This window comes from Brachionichthys hirsutus, chromosome 15 (assembly GCF_040956055.1).
Source record: "Brachionichthys hirsutus isolate HB-005 chromosome 15, CSIRO-AGI_Bhir_v1, whole genome shotgun sequence".
NCBI lineage: Eukaryota > Metazoa > Chordata > Actinopteri > Lophiiformes > Brachionichthyidae > Brachionichthys > Brachionichthys hirsutus.
In genome coordinates, this window is record NC_090911.1 from 9,816,503 (window position 1) to 9,832,273 (window position 15,771).

The following is a 15,771-nucleotide window of genomic DNA, read 5'->3' on the forward strand; positions in this document are numbered from 1 at the left end:
AATTACGTCACTATACAGAGTCTGTAAATAAATAAAGTTTAGATTGTAGAGCGCGTGTGCGTACTGTCCTGTATTTCAGTCAATAGGTGGCAGTAAAACATATATGAGGTCGTTTGCAACCGCCAGTGAACGTAGAATCCAACGAAGGAGACCAAAACAGGAAGTAAGAGAGCCCGGCGGCGGAAGTTCGTCCTGTGTATCAGGCTAGGCTATACTTCAGCTAAAATGATCAGCAAATTTATGGGTCCGAAATACGTGGCTATTGCCAAATCATGGTGAGATGTTTGTTTTTTATTATTGTCCTCGTAGTAGTAAAATAAATAATTACATTTCCAGAGGAAACAAGCAGGGCTAATTACATTTTAGACAACGTAATCTTGATGTGTCCTTAGTTAGCAGTAGCTGTTAGCATAGCTGAGGTCATCGCTCTGGGACATACTGGTTTTAGATGCTTGTTAGTTAAACTCAAATGAATGGGGGGGGGGGGTAATGATTGTCTACAGATGTTCTTATCACTCGGCTCATATTTAAGGTTCAAATGTAATTTTCCATTGATAGACAAATCATCTTAATCTAAAACTATTTCGGATTGACCTCGAATTATTATTAATACTCTCCCGAAGTTGTGATTTGGGAGCTGTTGATTATTTTCATTGAGGTTGAAATAAAAGAATAATAATATCCTTTTTCTCCACAGGGTCCCAACTATGTCTGCATGGGGCATCGTTGGAGGCGTTTCTCTGATCCACTTCACAGATTGGCGATTGATTTTAGATTATGTTCCCTATATAAATGGCAAATACAAGAATGACGACTAATAGGTTAGTTCCAGAGTGAAGGGGGTGTGGTGTACTTGCTACTGCACTACCAACAATGTCAAAACAGTGGTGTTGGTAGGAGGAACAGACTGTTGAGATAAAATCATAACAGATGTCCATCAGCAGGCCTTTAAAAGAAGAAATATATTCTCTTCTGCACTCGCACACCGCTTAGTTCCCATTTTTGTGTCGCGGTGAAGAGATCATCAGTTTCTTATGATATTGCTTTAATCAGATCTGCCTCATGCCATATTAGGGAATGCTACTTTGCTAGAAGTAGAGAATGGACAAAGTGGAAGTTTTAATGTTATCCCAAGACCGTTAATTGTTTTCCATTCTCAAGATAACTCCTTTTTTATGAGGACTTAAAATTGCTGTAAATATTTACTCTACAACTAATGATTGTGTTTTCCTTTATCAGGTTGTTGCCTTTTTGTTTTTTGCCAAGACTTTTCACAGTAAAGAGCTGTTGCAGCTGACTTCATGCGCTCTGGTCCAGCTCCACACCAGGTCACTGGAAGCAGCCATTTTCATTCTGCATCTTAAGTCAACATTGAACTTGTTCAAATTGGGAAGGCACTGGAGTTGGAGTTCAATGAATGGATAATGGATTTCATTGTATCTTCTGTATTCTTGTTACTGTGGCTCGAACCTGAATAAATCTGTCCCTCACGCCTTGCTGTTTGAAGGTGAAGTAAAGTATGTCCTATTTACCGTATTCTGACAGCGTGCAATCAATTCACTGCTGTGTATTCAGTCAGATCAAAGGACATAGTTATGAAATGTCCTGAATTATGTTGCATATATTATATAACTGATTATAAAGGGCATTTAAAGTTTCGGAGCTGATCTATTAAAAGAAACTACAGTATTTTGTATTGATTATTTGCATTCTGAGTCTATGGGCTAAGTTTTGGACTGTTTTATGTACACATCTTGTTTTTTTTATTGATAAATTAACTACATTTTTGTCGTGGAATAACATTTTATTCTTAATTTAGTCAATAAAATATATTAAACAAGCACCTTAGATTTCCCAAGTAACAAAACTAGAGTATAAATACTTACAAATCATTTAGGTGTGATCAATTCTTGTTTATTATCACAAAGTTGACCCTATAAATAAATATATGTATATTTAAGGTAGGAAAACTTGGGCCAAAATCTGAGCATGAGTGCATTTTCAAGCGCACCTAAAAATTAAAATATAACGACTCAATCTGCAAATATGGGTTGAAATCTCAACAAATTATTTTATTTATTCAAACTGCATATTTTACTCCTGTAATTTTAGCATCTCAATCACTATAGTTTACATCCCACGCGTGACCGAGGGCGTCATCCTCGGACTAGCTTGCGGAGAGTTTGGCGGATGTGTCACGCTCCTGATGTTACAAGGCCCGGCGGAGGGATTATCAATTGTAGCTGTGTCTTGACCGGCGGTTGGGTGGGAGGGGAGGGATCGATAACAAACCTGTCTGATTTAAGTACTATGACTGCGATAACGGACAGCTAGCAACGATCATCGTCGCTCACGTTTAGTCACCGTCAAAGATCAGAGAGAGCGAAAACCAGCGCGGAGGAATGGAGAGAAAAAGGTGAGACGAACGGACGCGGTCGGGAGTTGTGAAAGTTTCTGTGCAGGAAGTGCGTGAGCACGAGCACGAGCGTCCAGCAGCCCAACGGTGCCGTTTTTAACACTCGCTCCACAAACACTTTATTTTTATTTTATTTTCATAATAACGAGTTTACTGCGTTAGTGAAGCTCCGCCCCGAACGCTCGGAGCTACGCTATTCTTTCTGCGCGGGGCGCGCGCACCGCTGCTAGCTTGATTAGCTCGCTACCTTTCATTGTTTACACACGCTTCACTTGCGCTGCGGGGACCGAAAGCGGAGTCGCACCAGTTCTGAAATGCGCCAGTGTGAACTGGTTTCTGTTTAAGTCTAAGATGAGAAATGGGCTTCTTTTTACTGTTTACGCTTAAAAAAAAAAAAGTCCTCCGCGGACACACAGGTGTTCGGATTATACCTGTGTGGGCGTGTCCCTGACTCGATGAGGGGGGGTGTGTTTATTTTAGTTTGTTTCGACCGCAGGACTAAAGGGTTTGGATCCAGGGGCGTTCTAGTAACGGATCTGTGGGGGGGCTCAGCTTCCATTCATGTATTGATTGTCATCTGGTTCTTCCTTCTAGCTGGGAAAGGATCTATAATCATTATAATACATAATCTAATACACGACGCATGACCTGCATGTCAAACACAATAACAATCTCTTTGATGATGGGGGGGGGGGGGGGTAAACGGTGGAAATAAACTTAGCTGACATTGTTCGTGCGTAAACAACAAAGGAGTTGACATTACAAGATGAGAGTTTATTTCTCTAAGCAGCGCTGAGATGAAAGTTAGTAACAGGGAGGCGTAGAGAGACGCGTCTCTGTGAGATAAACCGCTTTAGAGTCACTGAAATTAATTAAAAGATCCAGAATAAACAGGAACCTCAAACGGCCATTGATGAACGGGATTTCAAATGTTGGGATTAGGTTACGATGTCAACAGGATCGTGTTGACGTTACGGATTCTACGTGTCGCCCCCGGGGAGCTGACGCAACGTTCGGTTAGCTTCAGTGGCGTTGGCCGTTTCTCGTTCCACCTGTCCGGGCGGGTCGTGTTTTTAGGCTCGACGCAGCGGCCACGTGGCCTCATTCGGGAGCCAATCGGAGCGTGGCGTCGTCCTCGTTCCGGTCGCCGACGAGGATCCCCGCGTTGTGACGATGACGCTTTTCTTCCTGTAGCGAATTGCTGCCTGTGAAGCACATTCTCCACAAGCCCCAGATGGCCCGGAGTCTGGCCGGCAACCTTCACACCGGTGTGACCCACGGCCACGCCATGGCCGCCCGGACGCTCCGGACCAAAGCGCAGCACAGCAGAAACAAGCATCTTCACGACGGCCACCATCAGATCAGGGTGAGCCCGCGTTTCACGTCAGGGTTCGAGCTCTCCGGGTTTTCTTCCGGCGCCGTGACGTAAAAGCGGGCGGCTTGTTGTCTCTCTCAAAAGGCCAAGCCTGATTTAAACACGACGTTACCGGTTCGACAGACGGCATCCATCTTTAAACAGCCGGTGACGAAGGTGACCAATCACCCCACCAACAAGGTGAAGGCCGACCCGCAGAAGGCGGTGGACCAGCCCAAGCAGGTCAGTCTGGTAGAGAGCGGGAATGAGGAGCGTCGGCGCTCGGCCACCGACGCGAGAAGAGGAAGACGAGAGGATGACGAGCCGTCTCTCGTCATCGCTGGAACTCTTTAATTCTCGCTTTGGCTTTCCGTCTGTCTCCAGCTGTTCTGGGATAGGAAGCTGAGTGGGCTGAACGCCTTCGATATCGCCGAGGAGCTGGTGAAGACGATGGATCTGCCTAAAGGCTTGCAGGGTGAGAGACGCCCAGGAAACGCACGCTTTCACCGTGCACGTTGTGAAGAAGCTTAACCCTTTCACCTCGCCGCCGCCCCGCGTAGGAGTTGGTCCCGCGAGTTCCGATAAAACGCTCCTCTCCGCCATCGCCAGCGCTCTGCACACCAGCCCCGCCCCCGTCACCGGACAGCTCACCGCCGCCGTGGAGAAGAATCCCGGAGTCTGGCTGAACACGGCGCAACCTCTGTGCAAAGCCTTCGTCGTGACTGATGAAGACATCAGGTGAGTCGATCGCAGGGCGGATGAGGATGCTTCCCGCCGTCGCCATAACGACATCATCCTCCAACCGTCTCGCGCGGCTGAGAAAAATCTGACTGGTGTCACCATGAGGGACACGAGCAGATCCAGTTTCGTGTCCCCGGAGAAAGAGTCTCTGCACCGAGTCCATAACTTAGACGTGTCGAGTGTCTGGAGCTTGGATCAAAGGTTTTCTAGATGCCCGGGCATTAAAACATTGTAAAGCGAGTATTTGTTTTTGTTACGCGTCATCTGGTTTTATGCCGATAATTCAAGACTCTATGATCCAGTCTTGAATTATCTGAATTTTCTTTTTTTTTTTTTATAAATCGTCAATCATTCATGTCATGTTTGATTATCTAATTATTCTGATTTTAAGACGTTTCATTGGCTCCCACACGACGCTGCGGTTGACCAATCAGGCTGCGCTCCTCTGACTGCATCAATTCTGTGCCCCGAAGGTTTGAAACGGCGAGCGAGCAAATGTCAACCCGATGAGCTTTGAGCCGCAGACGCAAACTTCACGAATAAAACTGAATTATTAATGGCGACGTTTGCAGAGGTGAACCTGCTGGGCCAGTTTCGCGTTCTTATTTCAATAATAAGACGTTTACACGCCGTCCTCGGCCTGAAGAGACACCCGATGAGAGTAAACCTTCGGTTGCAAAGTATATCGATACGTGGTCCTTACACCTGCGGGTCACTTTGTCTTCCACTTGTCTGTGAATGACAAAGATCGACAACTAAAGAACACGACGTGTAGAATAGACGAGTAGATCGGTGACGGCGACTGCAACGCATTTCAGTAGAATATTTAATCATTTTCATAGCCGTTGGAGGTTTTTCCTTCTCGCTGACGTCTCTTTGCTCCTTGTCTTTGCCCGCCGTAGGAAACAGGAAGACCTGGTGCAGAATGTGAGGCGGCGGCTGGAGGAAGCCCTCACGGCCGACATGTTGGCTCACATGGAGGATGCCGCCGCCGCCGCCGACTCGGCAGCCAACACGGTGGAGAAGGTCGAGCAGGTGGACACGGAGGAGTTGTAGTCGGGATGGAGAAAACCACTGGACCGGTTCCGGTGCTGCTGAATAATAATCTCATGGTTCATTCATTTCCACCCCTCTTTTTTTATTATTTTTATTGTCACCCTGTTTTTGTCCTTTTAACTTGAGACAGTATGACCCTTTTAAGGTGCTTTGAGTTTCAGTTCATGTTTACCTAACCTCAAGTTCTGAATGGTCCGCGATCCAATGCAACCCGATCCCCAGTCAAAAACACAAGCATGCTGAAAAACACTGTGTGTTTAGATGCATTAGTTCACGTTGGGCCTCTTGGAAGTGTGTTGGTTCTGAAATGTTCTGGCGCATCGGGTTTTTGGGGCACTGGTTCCGGCACTGCGGGTTGGTTGTGTGTGTTTTTTTTTTTTTTTTAGGTTTGGAATAGAAAAGTTGCTTCAGCTTTACATTCAGACACTTGTGTGTGTGTGTGTGTGTGTGTGTGTGTGCGCGTGTGTGACTTCGCATTTAGCTTGTTTGAATAAAAGGTTTTTTGCATTGGTTTCTCACAACAACTTGAGTTTACATGTTACTCGATCAAGTCATGGTGTTTTTGTATTTTCAAAATGAGATTAGGTAGCGACAGAAAACCCCTCCAGAAAATAAAAAACGACCCCGACACTAACGTACCTCATAACAAGAAGCACTGTACCTCATGATTTGTTCCTTTTTTGTTAAATAAATGCAGCTCTTTTATGACTGTTGTTTTGTCATTTGTAACATTTTTTTGGGGAGGTGGATGCTGTTTTTAGATTTCCGAATGTGATCTTGTTGCATTTTCTTCCCGGTTGGTCCTAAATCAGTGCACACATTGTCATGTGTGCTGGATTGATTTAATATTTTTTTATAACTTTACACTGTGGGGTGTTGGAAGCAAGAGTAGTTATTTAAGGAATGGCCAAGATGAGTCACTAAGTGTTCATTATTTTAGGATGAACATGGAAGAACTCTCAGCCTCTCCTTTTTAAGTGTCCATTGTTTATCTTCTATTTATACCTTTCTGGCTTTTTTTTTTTTTGCCATTGAGATTTACATCTTGCATGTTTTTTGCAACATACTCGAATGATGTCTCTTACTTTCTATTCAGATGGCTGTGAATTTGTTTCATTTTTTATTTTATTAAGTTTGTATTCAATGGGCTTCCATACCTGTAGTCCCTCATACACCTGTGTGTCTCATCTCCACTGCTCCTCAATAACTGGACATTTAACAAAGCCCTAAAAATGTGTATCTCATTATTTTCATTTTTATTTTTACATTCAAAGAGGCATTTAATCTTTAATTTTCATGCCAGTCGGATGGAGGATGGAGGTTGCGCTACCTTTTTTGGAAAAGGGTTGCGTTCACATGAAAAAATAAATGTTATTCCACAAGAGTCCCTGGAGCAAAGTCTTTTAGTTCACATCATAAACTATTTACAAGCTTTAAAAAAAATTCCCCTGTCGCCTTTAATACATTCTATTGTTATTTTCCTAGAAAGCACAAACTGATCGCCCTCTCCCTGAGCATCCTTCAGTGCTGCCGGACACACCCGTAGCCATGATGAACACGCACACACACACACACACACACACACATTTCATGTCCACGTTCAAATAAACATGTCAACAGTGAAACTATGCATAAAAACAGGGAGGGTATAAAACTAGCGTCCTTGCGTGGACGCTCGCCCCTCTTTGCTTGCCATGTGGCCTTTGAACCTATTGTTGTGTCGCGGGTGACGTCAGTGCCGCGTGCGGGGAGAGACAGAGCGGCGTGTGCGCCTGGCGAGACAAAGGCTCAGGCTGCGGCTCGACCGGGGTCAGGCAGGCAAGGCAAGGCGGCAAGGCAAGGCAAGGCAAGGCAAGGCAAGGCAGGGAGAGCCGAGAAGCGCTGTTTTTATTTTTATTATTAGAGATTAATTGCTAACCTTGAATTTGAGCTCCGGGTCTCCCCGACTAAAGCCCAGAATGAAGACCCGGTGACGCCTCCCAGGAATATTACGCGTTGACTCTCCAGACAGGGGAAAGAACAACACTGCACTCTTTCTCTTTTTTTTGACGTTTTTCTTCACGTCCCCCATTTGGCGTGCTACCTAGCTTAGCCTGCTACTAGCCACTAGCTCCTAGCGCTGCACAGCACTGGTCTCCTCCCGGCTGCTGCTGCTGCTGCTGCTGCCTTCAAGAACTGGGCGGACAAGCAAAAACAAAAAAAAGCGGGTCTGAACAAAGACGAGACAAGTAAGTTGAAGTGTTTTCCCCCGACTTGTTTTGTATTTTTATTTTGTTTAATTTAAAGCAGCCGCCTCACAGAACGGACGCTGGTTCGCCTGACAGAGCTGGAGCTAATCTGCTAGCAAAGCGGTGCTCCCAAACAAAGGGGTCGACAACGTGACTGAGTGCCGGACTCTTGTAGGACTAGCATGTTAGCTTAAGCTAACAACAGCTTCTTTTTTATTTATTTTTTTTTTTTTTTTAACGTGTACGAGGGAATGGAGTTTATGTCGTACTTTGTTTCGTGCGTGTGGGTTCATGGGAAGCACTTTGTGTGAGTCGCGTTGGAGCGGACATTGCTCTATCCCGACAAAACAAACCGGACTCCCGGCGGCTCAGTTGTCAGACAAGGAGCAACAACAGAGACAAAGCGAAGGCAGGCGCCCAAATCCACACATCCTTCATCGATGCGGTTGATTTGGGGGGGTGATCGGTGCTCCACTTTTGTGCTCGTACCTTTTTTATTTTGTGCGCTTTAATGCTAAACAATTACTCCACAAAAAAAATCTTTCTTTCAGGAGAGGAGAGATCCACTCCCACCCAAAAAAAAACAAAAAAACCAGGCATCCGTGATCTGATGTGAGATCCACAGGAGGAGACTATGCCTAGCCCTTTATTCCACCCCGACATCATGGACCACGACGTGGTGATCAGCAGCCAGCACGGCGGGGTCGTCCTCCCCCGCGAGACGGACCAGGAGTCTCGGGAAGAGGACCACCAAGAAGTTCTCCGCTTCGCCCTGGACCAGCTGTCACTCATGGCCCTGGAGAAGGTGGACCGTGGAGGCGGCGGCGGGATGGTCGACCCCTTAGATGGAACCCAGGGTCCCGGCTCTGAGGGCTGCAATGGCGTGGGCGGAGGAGGAGGAGGCGGCGGCGGCGGCGTCGGCTACGTGGATCTGCAGATGCTGGAGCACGCCAACGGCTCTCGGGACTCGCCGGCGTCCTGCTCTCCATCCCCGGAGTACTACGGCCCGGGCGGGTACCACATGGTGGGCTCCCACGCCGTCCTCCACGGGGAACAAAGCTCCGTCCTCTGCAGCAGGAAGAGAAGCGTCAACATGACCGAGTGCGTGCCCGTCCCGAGCTCCGAACATGTGGCTGAAATAGTGGGGAGGCAAGGTAAGAGCTGGTGTGTGTGTCTGTGTGTGTGTGTGTGTGTGTGTGTGTGTGTGTGTGTGTGCGTGTGTGTGTTTTTATTTGTTTTTCGTGCTACCTGAGGGCTCCACCAGGGCAGCATGCCCGCCGAGCGCTTCTTTGTTTGGGTGTCTGTCTCTGCTGAGAGGAGGGTCTCTGAACTTTTGTAACCCGAGCCGGGGCGCTCTGGTCGGGGCCTGCTTTAAGTGTTAAATGCCACAATAATGATGTAAAAATCAATACGAGCCACATTTGCATGTGCTGTTTTAGCAGCGTGGAGACAATGCCTTTGATAAAGTGAGCGTGGATGATGATGAGGAGGAGGAGGAGGAGGAGGAGGAGGAGGAGGAAGAGGGGGGGGGGGGGGTCAGACAAAGCGGCAGCAGCTTGTCGGGAGTCTGGACATGTCTAGCAGCAAACAAAGGAAACATGATGCTTCTATGGATGTTAAATGTGACATTAGAACGCAGCGTCCCCCCGTTCCCCGTGCGTGGGACGTGCTCGTGAGGGATTCTGATTGGCCACGCGGAGGCTGAAACGGGGCAGCCGGACTGGGCGGTGTTCCGCCGCCATGCACCCAGCTCGGTTTACCGACGCAGCGGCCGCTTTTCCAAACGTTTCATTTTTCCTATTTACCCAACAAAATGCAAAAAAAAAAAAACGTTTGCGACGGTCGCGGACGCGGCTAGCCCGCCGCTAGCCCGCCGCTAGCCCGCCGCTAGCCCGCCGCTAGCCCGCCGCAGCCGCGGTAGCCGCGGTAGCCGTCGCGGCATTGTTCTCTTTGTTTGAAAAAGCCATGCTTTCTGCTTCCCAGAATGACATCACGCTCCGCGCTTCTGATTGGTCGCCGGGAACCAAGCGACCATATTTAAAGGCACAGCGCACCAGATGCTGCTGCGGCTGCAGACGGGGCTCCTCGTGCACGTCCTCCATACCCGCGGCTTCAATGGCTCCTCGGATGAAGGAGAGGGCTCCCGTGCGACGATAAAGAAATAAAATAAAAAGCAATTAGAGGTTCTCGGGTCGTTTGGGAACATCATGCATGCGTGAAAGCAGTGATTGTGCCGCGCTGAGTGGAGCTGTTGTTGAACTTAATGGAACGCTGCAGTTCGTTGCTGTTGCGTTGCGTCACACGCGGCGGTGTTTATCGTATCTATCGGGGCCGTCGGGTTGAACGTCCCAGTTTCTAAAATAAAACACACTTTAACTTCAGTGACGGAGGGACTGGTTGTTGGACCCGGTCTGAAACGACTGTAAAAACGTCTTAGAAGTCTCTGTGGGAGATTAACCGTTGTGTGTGTGTGTGTGTGTGTGCGTCTTTGTCTTTCAGGTTGTAAGATCAAAGCCTTGCGAGCTAAGACCAACACTTACATCAAAACTCCCGTCAGAGGCGAGGACCCGGTGTTCATCGTGACCGGGCGCCGGGAGGACGTAGAGATGGCCAAACGTGAAATTGTATCCGCAGCTGAGCATTTTTCCATGATCCGGGCGTCCCGCTGCAAAGCTGGAGCCCCCGGAGGGGGTGGGGGCTCTCTCCCCGGGCCGCCACACCTGCCTGGGCAGACGACCATACAGGTAGAGAAAGCCCCGCCCCTGGCTCTGCGTGCTCTAACGTGATTCCGTGACATTCAGCGGTTCCTCTCGCCTCTGGTTCAGGTCCGGGTCCCCTACAGAGTCGTCGGTTTGGTCGTTGGCCCGAAGGGGGCGACCATCAAGCGCATCCAGCAGCAGACTCACACCTACATCGTGACGCCCAGCCGGGAGAAAGATCCCGTGTTCGAGGTGACCGGCATGCCGGAGAACGTGGACCGGGCGAGGGAGGAGATCGAGACCCACATCACCCTGCGGACGGGGACCTTCGTGGACCTGCAGGGGGACAATGACTTCCACTCCAACGGCACCGACGTCAGCCTCGAAGGCCTGGGCTCCCTGGGGGCGGGGCTGGGCGCGTCCCTGTGGTCCAGGGCGACGGGCCACCACTCTGGCCCGCCTCCGCCTCCATCTTCCCCCCTCCGCCTCCCATCCCGATGTCCGTGCACCCGTCCTCCAGCCGGAAGATGTCGTCCTCGGCCGCTTACCACGCGCACAACGCCGGGGTGAGCTCGGACGGCTTCAGCGCGGCGCGCAAGGCCAACGGGGGCGGCAGCCCGACGAGCCCCTTTAGCACCGGCTCCAGCAGCGCCGGAGGAGGATTCACCTTCGGGGGGGAGTCCACGCCAGGGCTGCCCTCGGAGGAGCTGGGGTTCGAATTCAGTGGCGCCAACATCTGGGCGCCCTTCGTTAACGGCGGGGCCGGCTCCTCCCAGCAGCAGCCGCTGCGTCGCAACAGCAGCGGCCTCAGCGGCGGCGCCGTCACCCCGCGACTGTCTCCAACCCTGCCCCAGGACACGGGCGTGGGGCCCCCGGATCACCCGCTGGCCCGCCGCGCCCAGAGCGACCCCCTCAGCACTCTGTCCTGGCTGCAGTCCGGCGGCGCAGGAGGAGGCTCCTTCTCCGGAGCGTCCAGCTCCAGCTCCGGCGGCTCGTCCACCGGTTACTCCTCCTGCTCGGCCTCCTCCCTGCCCGGCGGCTCGCCCACCGACTCCGAGGGAGGCGGCGGCGGCGGCGGCGGGATGGGCCTCCGACTGAAAGGCGGCCCCGCCCCCGGCGTCGCGGGCCTGGCGGGCGCCGCCCCCGGGCTCAACAGGGACTGCTTCGTGTGTTTCGAGAGCGAGGTGACGGCGGCGCTGGTGCCCTGCGGCCACAACCTGTTCTGCATGGAGTGCGCCGGGCAAATCTGCCAGTCGGCGGAGCCGGAGTGCCCCGTCTGCCACACCCCAACCACACAGTGCATTCGCATCTTCTCCTAGTGCCCCGGCGGGGGGGTCGATAACGGGGCGGGGGGGGGGGGGGGGGGGGTCGATGGAAGGAGTCACACTAATAATCTTCACACAGGATGGACCATTAAAAACCGCATTAATAGAGACGCATTAAGGACGGTGAATAATAATAATAATAATAATAATAATGACGACTTGTTTGGGAGTGAAGCGAAACGGAACTCGTCTGCAGACTTGTGGAAGGAAACTTAGTGTCTATCTCTCTTCAGGCCTTCATTTGGACCCGGCTCGTCCCGCGTCCTGTGTCCCGCGTCTCCGTCTCAACACGCATTCATTCTGCTTTCTCTCTCAGCCTTTCCTTTTCACGCTTTTTGTACTTGACAGATATTTTTCAACGAGGCCTGCTACTTTTCTACTCCTTGTTTTAGCATTCTTGACGGAACTGTTGGATCAAATCCCTCGTTTCTCCTCGTCTGCTCTCATTCGTGCTCTTTGTTACATAAAGCGGCGGGGGCTGCTATTTTTCTGTGCGCTCGGGGCTTTTATTTGTTTTATTTGTTTTATTAAAGGGTCGTCATGTAAACGGACCGACCCATAAAGGATGGATTCGTCGTGTCTTTGTTGCCACACACAAATTTGCCATCAGTTTTGCCAAATAAATCCTATTAATAGTTTAATTCCAGATCAAAATCAGAAAAGATGAATGTGTGTGTGTGTGTGTGTGTGTGTAACGTCCACTCCCGTTGCTGCCCCGTCACTCCGCTGTCCTGTGTGATTCGGACACGCCCCCCCCCCATCCTGTCATCTGTTACGCTCAGTTCCCTTCATTCAGCCTTCTCTGCTAGTTCTTTGACTCTTGATTGTCGATTGCGAGTTTGGGGGGGGGAGGGGGGGGGGGGGACTTTCTGACAGGAATGTTTTGTCCAGTCGGTCTAAGGAAAGCTCGTCTGCTCCTTCGCACATGAAACGATAACGAGGGGCGTGACTCCCGGCCCTCGGAGGAACCGGAGGATCAGCTCCGTTTTGTTTCTGGTCGTTTTTTTGTCTTCCACCTCAACGCTGTTTGGCACGCGGACGACTCGCTGTCCTGTCCTCCTGTCCTCCTGTCCAGCGCGCTCACTTTTGTCCCAGGTTTTCTACCAGTGAGGCGGTCTGAACCGGTTTTGTATCCGTGTCTTTAGATTTTGTTTGTTCTTCCTCCTCTAGTGTTAATTGCGTATTACGAGCGCCATTGACGGGGCCCCTCGTGAAACGTGTGTGGAATCAGCTCATAGAATGAGACAAGCCATGATGACCGAAGTAGAAGGACGCCACAAAATTCTGATTCTCAAAGGGCTTCCTCTGACTGCACAGACAACGATCGTATTTTCAGGCTCATAGTGGGGGGGGGGGGGGGGGGGGGTCTACTTATCCTTTATGGCAGCTAGTAGCTAGGTCATCCAGGGCTTCCAGACACTCGCTCGTGTTCAGAACAAGTTTCTCTTGTTGTTTCCATTTCGTTTGATTCCTTTTAGCGTCCCTGCAGTCGTTACAATCGGATCCTCTTTTTTTTGGGGGGGGGGGAGGGAGGGGGGGTGCAGGGCGCTGTGTATCCTTCCCCGGGTGTAGAAAGCAGATTGTATACTTTTACGGAGAAGTCGCTACTTGAGTGAATGAACAGTTGCTTTGGTGCTCCAGACAGTTTCAAGTTGAACTTATTTGCTGTCTGACTGTTTGCGCTAACCGGGCCGACCGGAGGAATCCAACAGGCTCCTGTCCCGGTTTGGCTCGGCGGCGCTCTAAATCTTAACGTTCACGGGTCGGCGGGAAGAAAAAAAAAACCTGGCCCAGAAGCCGAACGGCGAGTCTTTTTCCCATGGTGCTTCGGTGCAACACTGTACTGATATGTGATGAAGAACGAACCCAGTGACAGGGCTCCATGTGGGGCGCCATGACAACCATGCACCCATTCCCCACCTCCTCCTCCGCCTCCGTGTTGGGTCCCAATGTCGAAGCGTCTCGTACTCGTCCGACACTCGGAGCAGGCGCAGGGCGTGTCTAAAGGAACGGATCAGCCATGACTGCTGGGAGTCTTTTCTTCGAACGTGTTACAGAAATAAAATGTCGTATTTGCCAGATGGATTAAATGTAAATCCCGAACGCTGCACTGGGGATGCTTCTGGCCAATGAGAATGTTGGGATTTATTGTACAGTAGTTTAATTGTTAAGGTACAAATGTTTTCAGATCGACAGCCGATTTTTATTTTTCTTAGCGAAAATGATCCCCCCCCCCCCCCCCCCCATTTCCTTCTTTAGGGTTTGAAAACAGGGTTTCCTGAGGCATGCTAGTCACTGACCTCTGACCTTTCTTTGTGATTAGAGTCGGAGGGGGGGGATGCAAAGAGAGCCACGCCAGAGAGGCGGGGGGCAGAAACCCCTATAGCCTCAGCTCTCCTATTTTTTTTTTTCTTTAATTCTCTTTGTATGCAGAACCAAAATGTTAAAGTCCACAAACTAGGTTTCAGGCCTGACCTGTGTGCGCGTGTGTTTGTGTGTGTGTGTATATACCCTGAATACAATCATTGGGAACTTATTTTGAAAAGCAAAATGACTTAATTGACTATAAATGTAGTTTCTAAAGAACTTTTATCATTATTTGTAAGTTAACCATCTGCATGTCTTTAAGCCACCTGGCATTAGCTAATTTTTAAGATTGAAAAAAAAAACTTTTTACACTTTATTTTTTACAATTTATTTGCTTACCTAAATATCCCAGACAATAATGTGACCCTTTTTTTATTACTTCAAATTTTTATTTTCCATTTTTTATTTTTCTTTATTTCCCGTGTACTACATATAGGCAATTTATAACAAAATGAGAAAAATTATTGAAGAAATTTTAAAATTGAAATATATTTTATTTGAAAGTTTATGAACCTTTTAACCGTGAGCCGGGAAAAATTGTATAATCATATAATTTGTGCTGACTTGACGGTTATGAGAAATGTATCAAGAGTTTTATTTTTTATGCTTCTTTAATAAAGTCTTGTTTTTGGTTTCATTTTTTTACTGTAAAAGAATTACTTGCGTCGCGTCTTTATTTCTGGTCTTGGGTATTTTCTGCAGGCTCAAATCTACATCTTCACCCTCAGGTGGCAGCAAAGATGCAGCTCGTGCAAAAAACAACCGTGGATTTAACTTTAATTGTTGCTGAAATTGTTACAAATAAAGGATTGAGTCTCTTAAACCATAGAGGTTTTTTTAAAGCCAGTTCTGGATCTCTAAAATCTAATATGTGTGAATGGTAGTGGCAGTGGGTCCTCCCTCTCCACAGAGGTCACAGGTCAATCCACAGAACAGACTCAGTGAAGCATAAGGTCATTCTCGTGAGAATGAAATCTGCTTAAACTCAGTAAAGAAATTAGAACGTTCCTTTTATTTTCACACAAGCTGCTGTTTTCATATTATACTGATAAGTGTAAATCAGACTGAGTCATGAAAACCAATCAGGCATTGAGATTGTGACACGTCCTTTTAATAGGAAGCAGATCAGAATCGGGCTGCATTCCGGTTCCTCTTCATCCTTATTGAAGACTGATCAATAATGATAGGAAACAAATTAGAAACATCCTCAGTAGAAAATAATTCTCTCATGCGAGTTCTACATTCGTAGTTACAGATTACGTCTTCACACGCCTCTTTAAAAAACAATGATTTATCAATACAGGACATCAAAAGAAAAAAACTAAAGGGGGGGGACATCAGAGACGTGTGCTGGCACAATCAGGTTTCCCATCATGCAATGGTTTCCATAGAGGTGTGTCGGTGTGCATGCGTGTGTCATCTTACGCGTGACTTGTGCTTGAGCAGAGGTTGTGTGTGTGTGTGTGTGTGTGAACAGAGATGAAGCAGCTCCATTTCAGGCGATGCCTTAATGTCGGTTCCATTACAACCTGAGCCCCGGAAATATTTACACACAAACGATGAAACTGCACTGTGTGTGTTAAAA

The 15,771-nt window shown here is 48.8% G+C and overlaps 3 protein-coding genes across 3 annotated transcripts; all 3 read left to right on the forward strand.

Annotated features, from left to right (window-relative positions):
• The first annotated feature begins 146 nt into the window (after positions 1–146).
• uqcr11 (ubiquinol-cytochrome c reductase, complex III subunit XI) lies at positions 147–1,493 on the forward strand. The gene is made up of 3 exons (XM_068748562.1): positions 147–275; positions 698–821; positions 1,240–1,493. Exons 1-2 carry the CDS (start codon positions 226–228, stop codon positions 816–818), a joined length of 171 nt encoding a protein of 56 aa, XP_068604663.1. The 5' UTR covers positions 147–225; the 3' UTR covers positions 819–821; positions 1,240–1,493.
• Positions 1,494–2,277: 784 nt separating this feature from the next.
• On the forward strand, positions 2,278–6,839 carry mbd3a (methyl-CpG binding domain protein 3a). The gene is made up of 6 exons (XM_068748567.1): positions 2,278–2,416; positions 3,611–3,782; positions 3,876–4,013; positions 4,155–4,245; positions 4,331–4,508; positions 5,414–6,839. Exons 1-6 carry the CDS (start codon positions 2,403–2,405, stop codon positions 5,565–5,567), a joined length of 747 nt encoding a protein of 248 aa, XP_068604668.1. The 5' UTR covers positions 2,278–2,402; the 3' UTR covers positions 5,568–6,839.
• Positions 6,840–8,429: 1,590 nt separating this feature from the next.
• LOC137904388 (RNA-binding protein MEX3B) lies at positions 8,430–11,813 on the forward strand. Its single transcript, XM_068748566.1, is given in 4 exon segments — positions 8,430–8,949; positions 10,295–10,539; positions 10,621–10,968; positions 10,971–11,813. Coding segments are annotated over 4 exon segments (1,956 nt in total).
• The last annotated feature ends 3,958 nt before the right edge of the window (positions 11,814–15,771 follow it).

Excerpts from the sequence above, each read along its gene's own strand:
- mbd3a (XM_068748567.1), top strand. Across the intron at positions 3,783-3,875 it reads ACGGCCACCATCAGATCAGG|GCCAAGCCTGATTTAAACAC; the intron begins GTGAGCCCGCGT and ends CTCTCTCAAAAG. Across the intron at positions 4,014-4,154 it reads CGGTGGACCAGCCCAAGCAG|CTGTTCTGGGATAGGAAGCT; the intron begins GTCAGTCTGGTA and ends GTCTGTCTCCAG.
- uqcr11 (XM_068748562.1), top strand. The coding sequence starts at position 226 with ATGATCAGCAAATTTATGGGTCCGAAATACGTGGCTATTGCCAAATCA. Across the intron at positions 276-697 it reads GTGGCTATTGCCAAATCATG|GGTCCCAACTATGTCTGCAT; the intron begins GTGAGATGTTTG and ends TTTTCTCCACAG.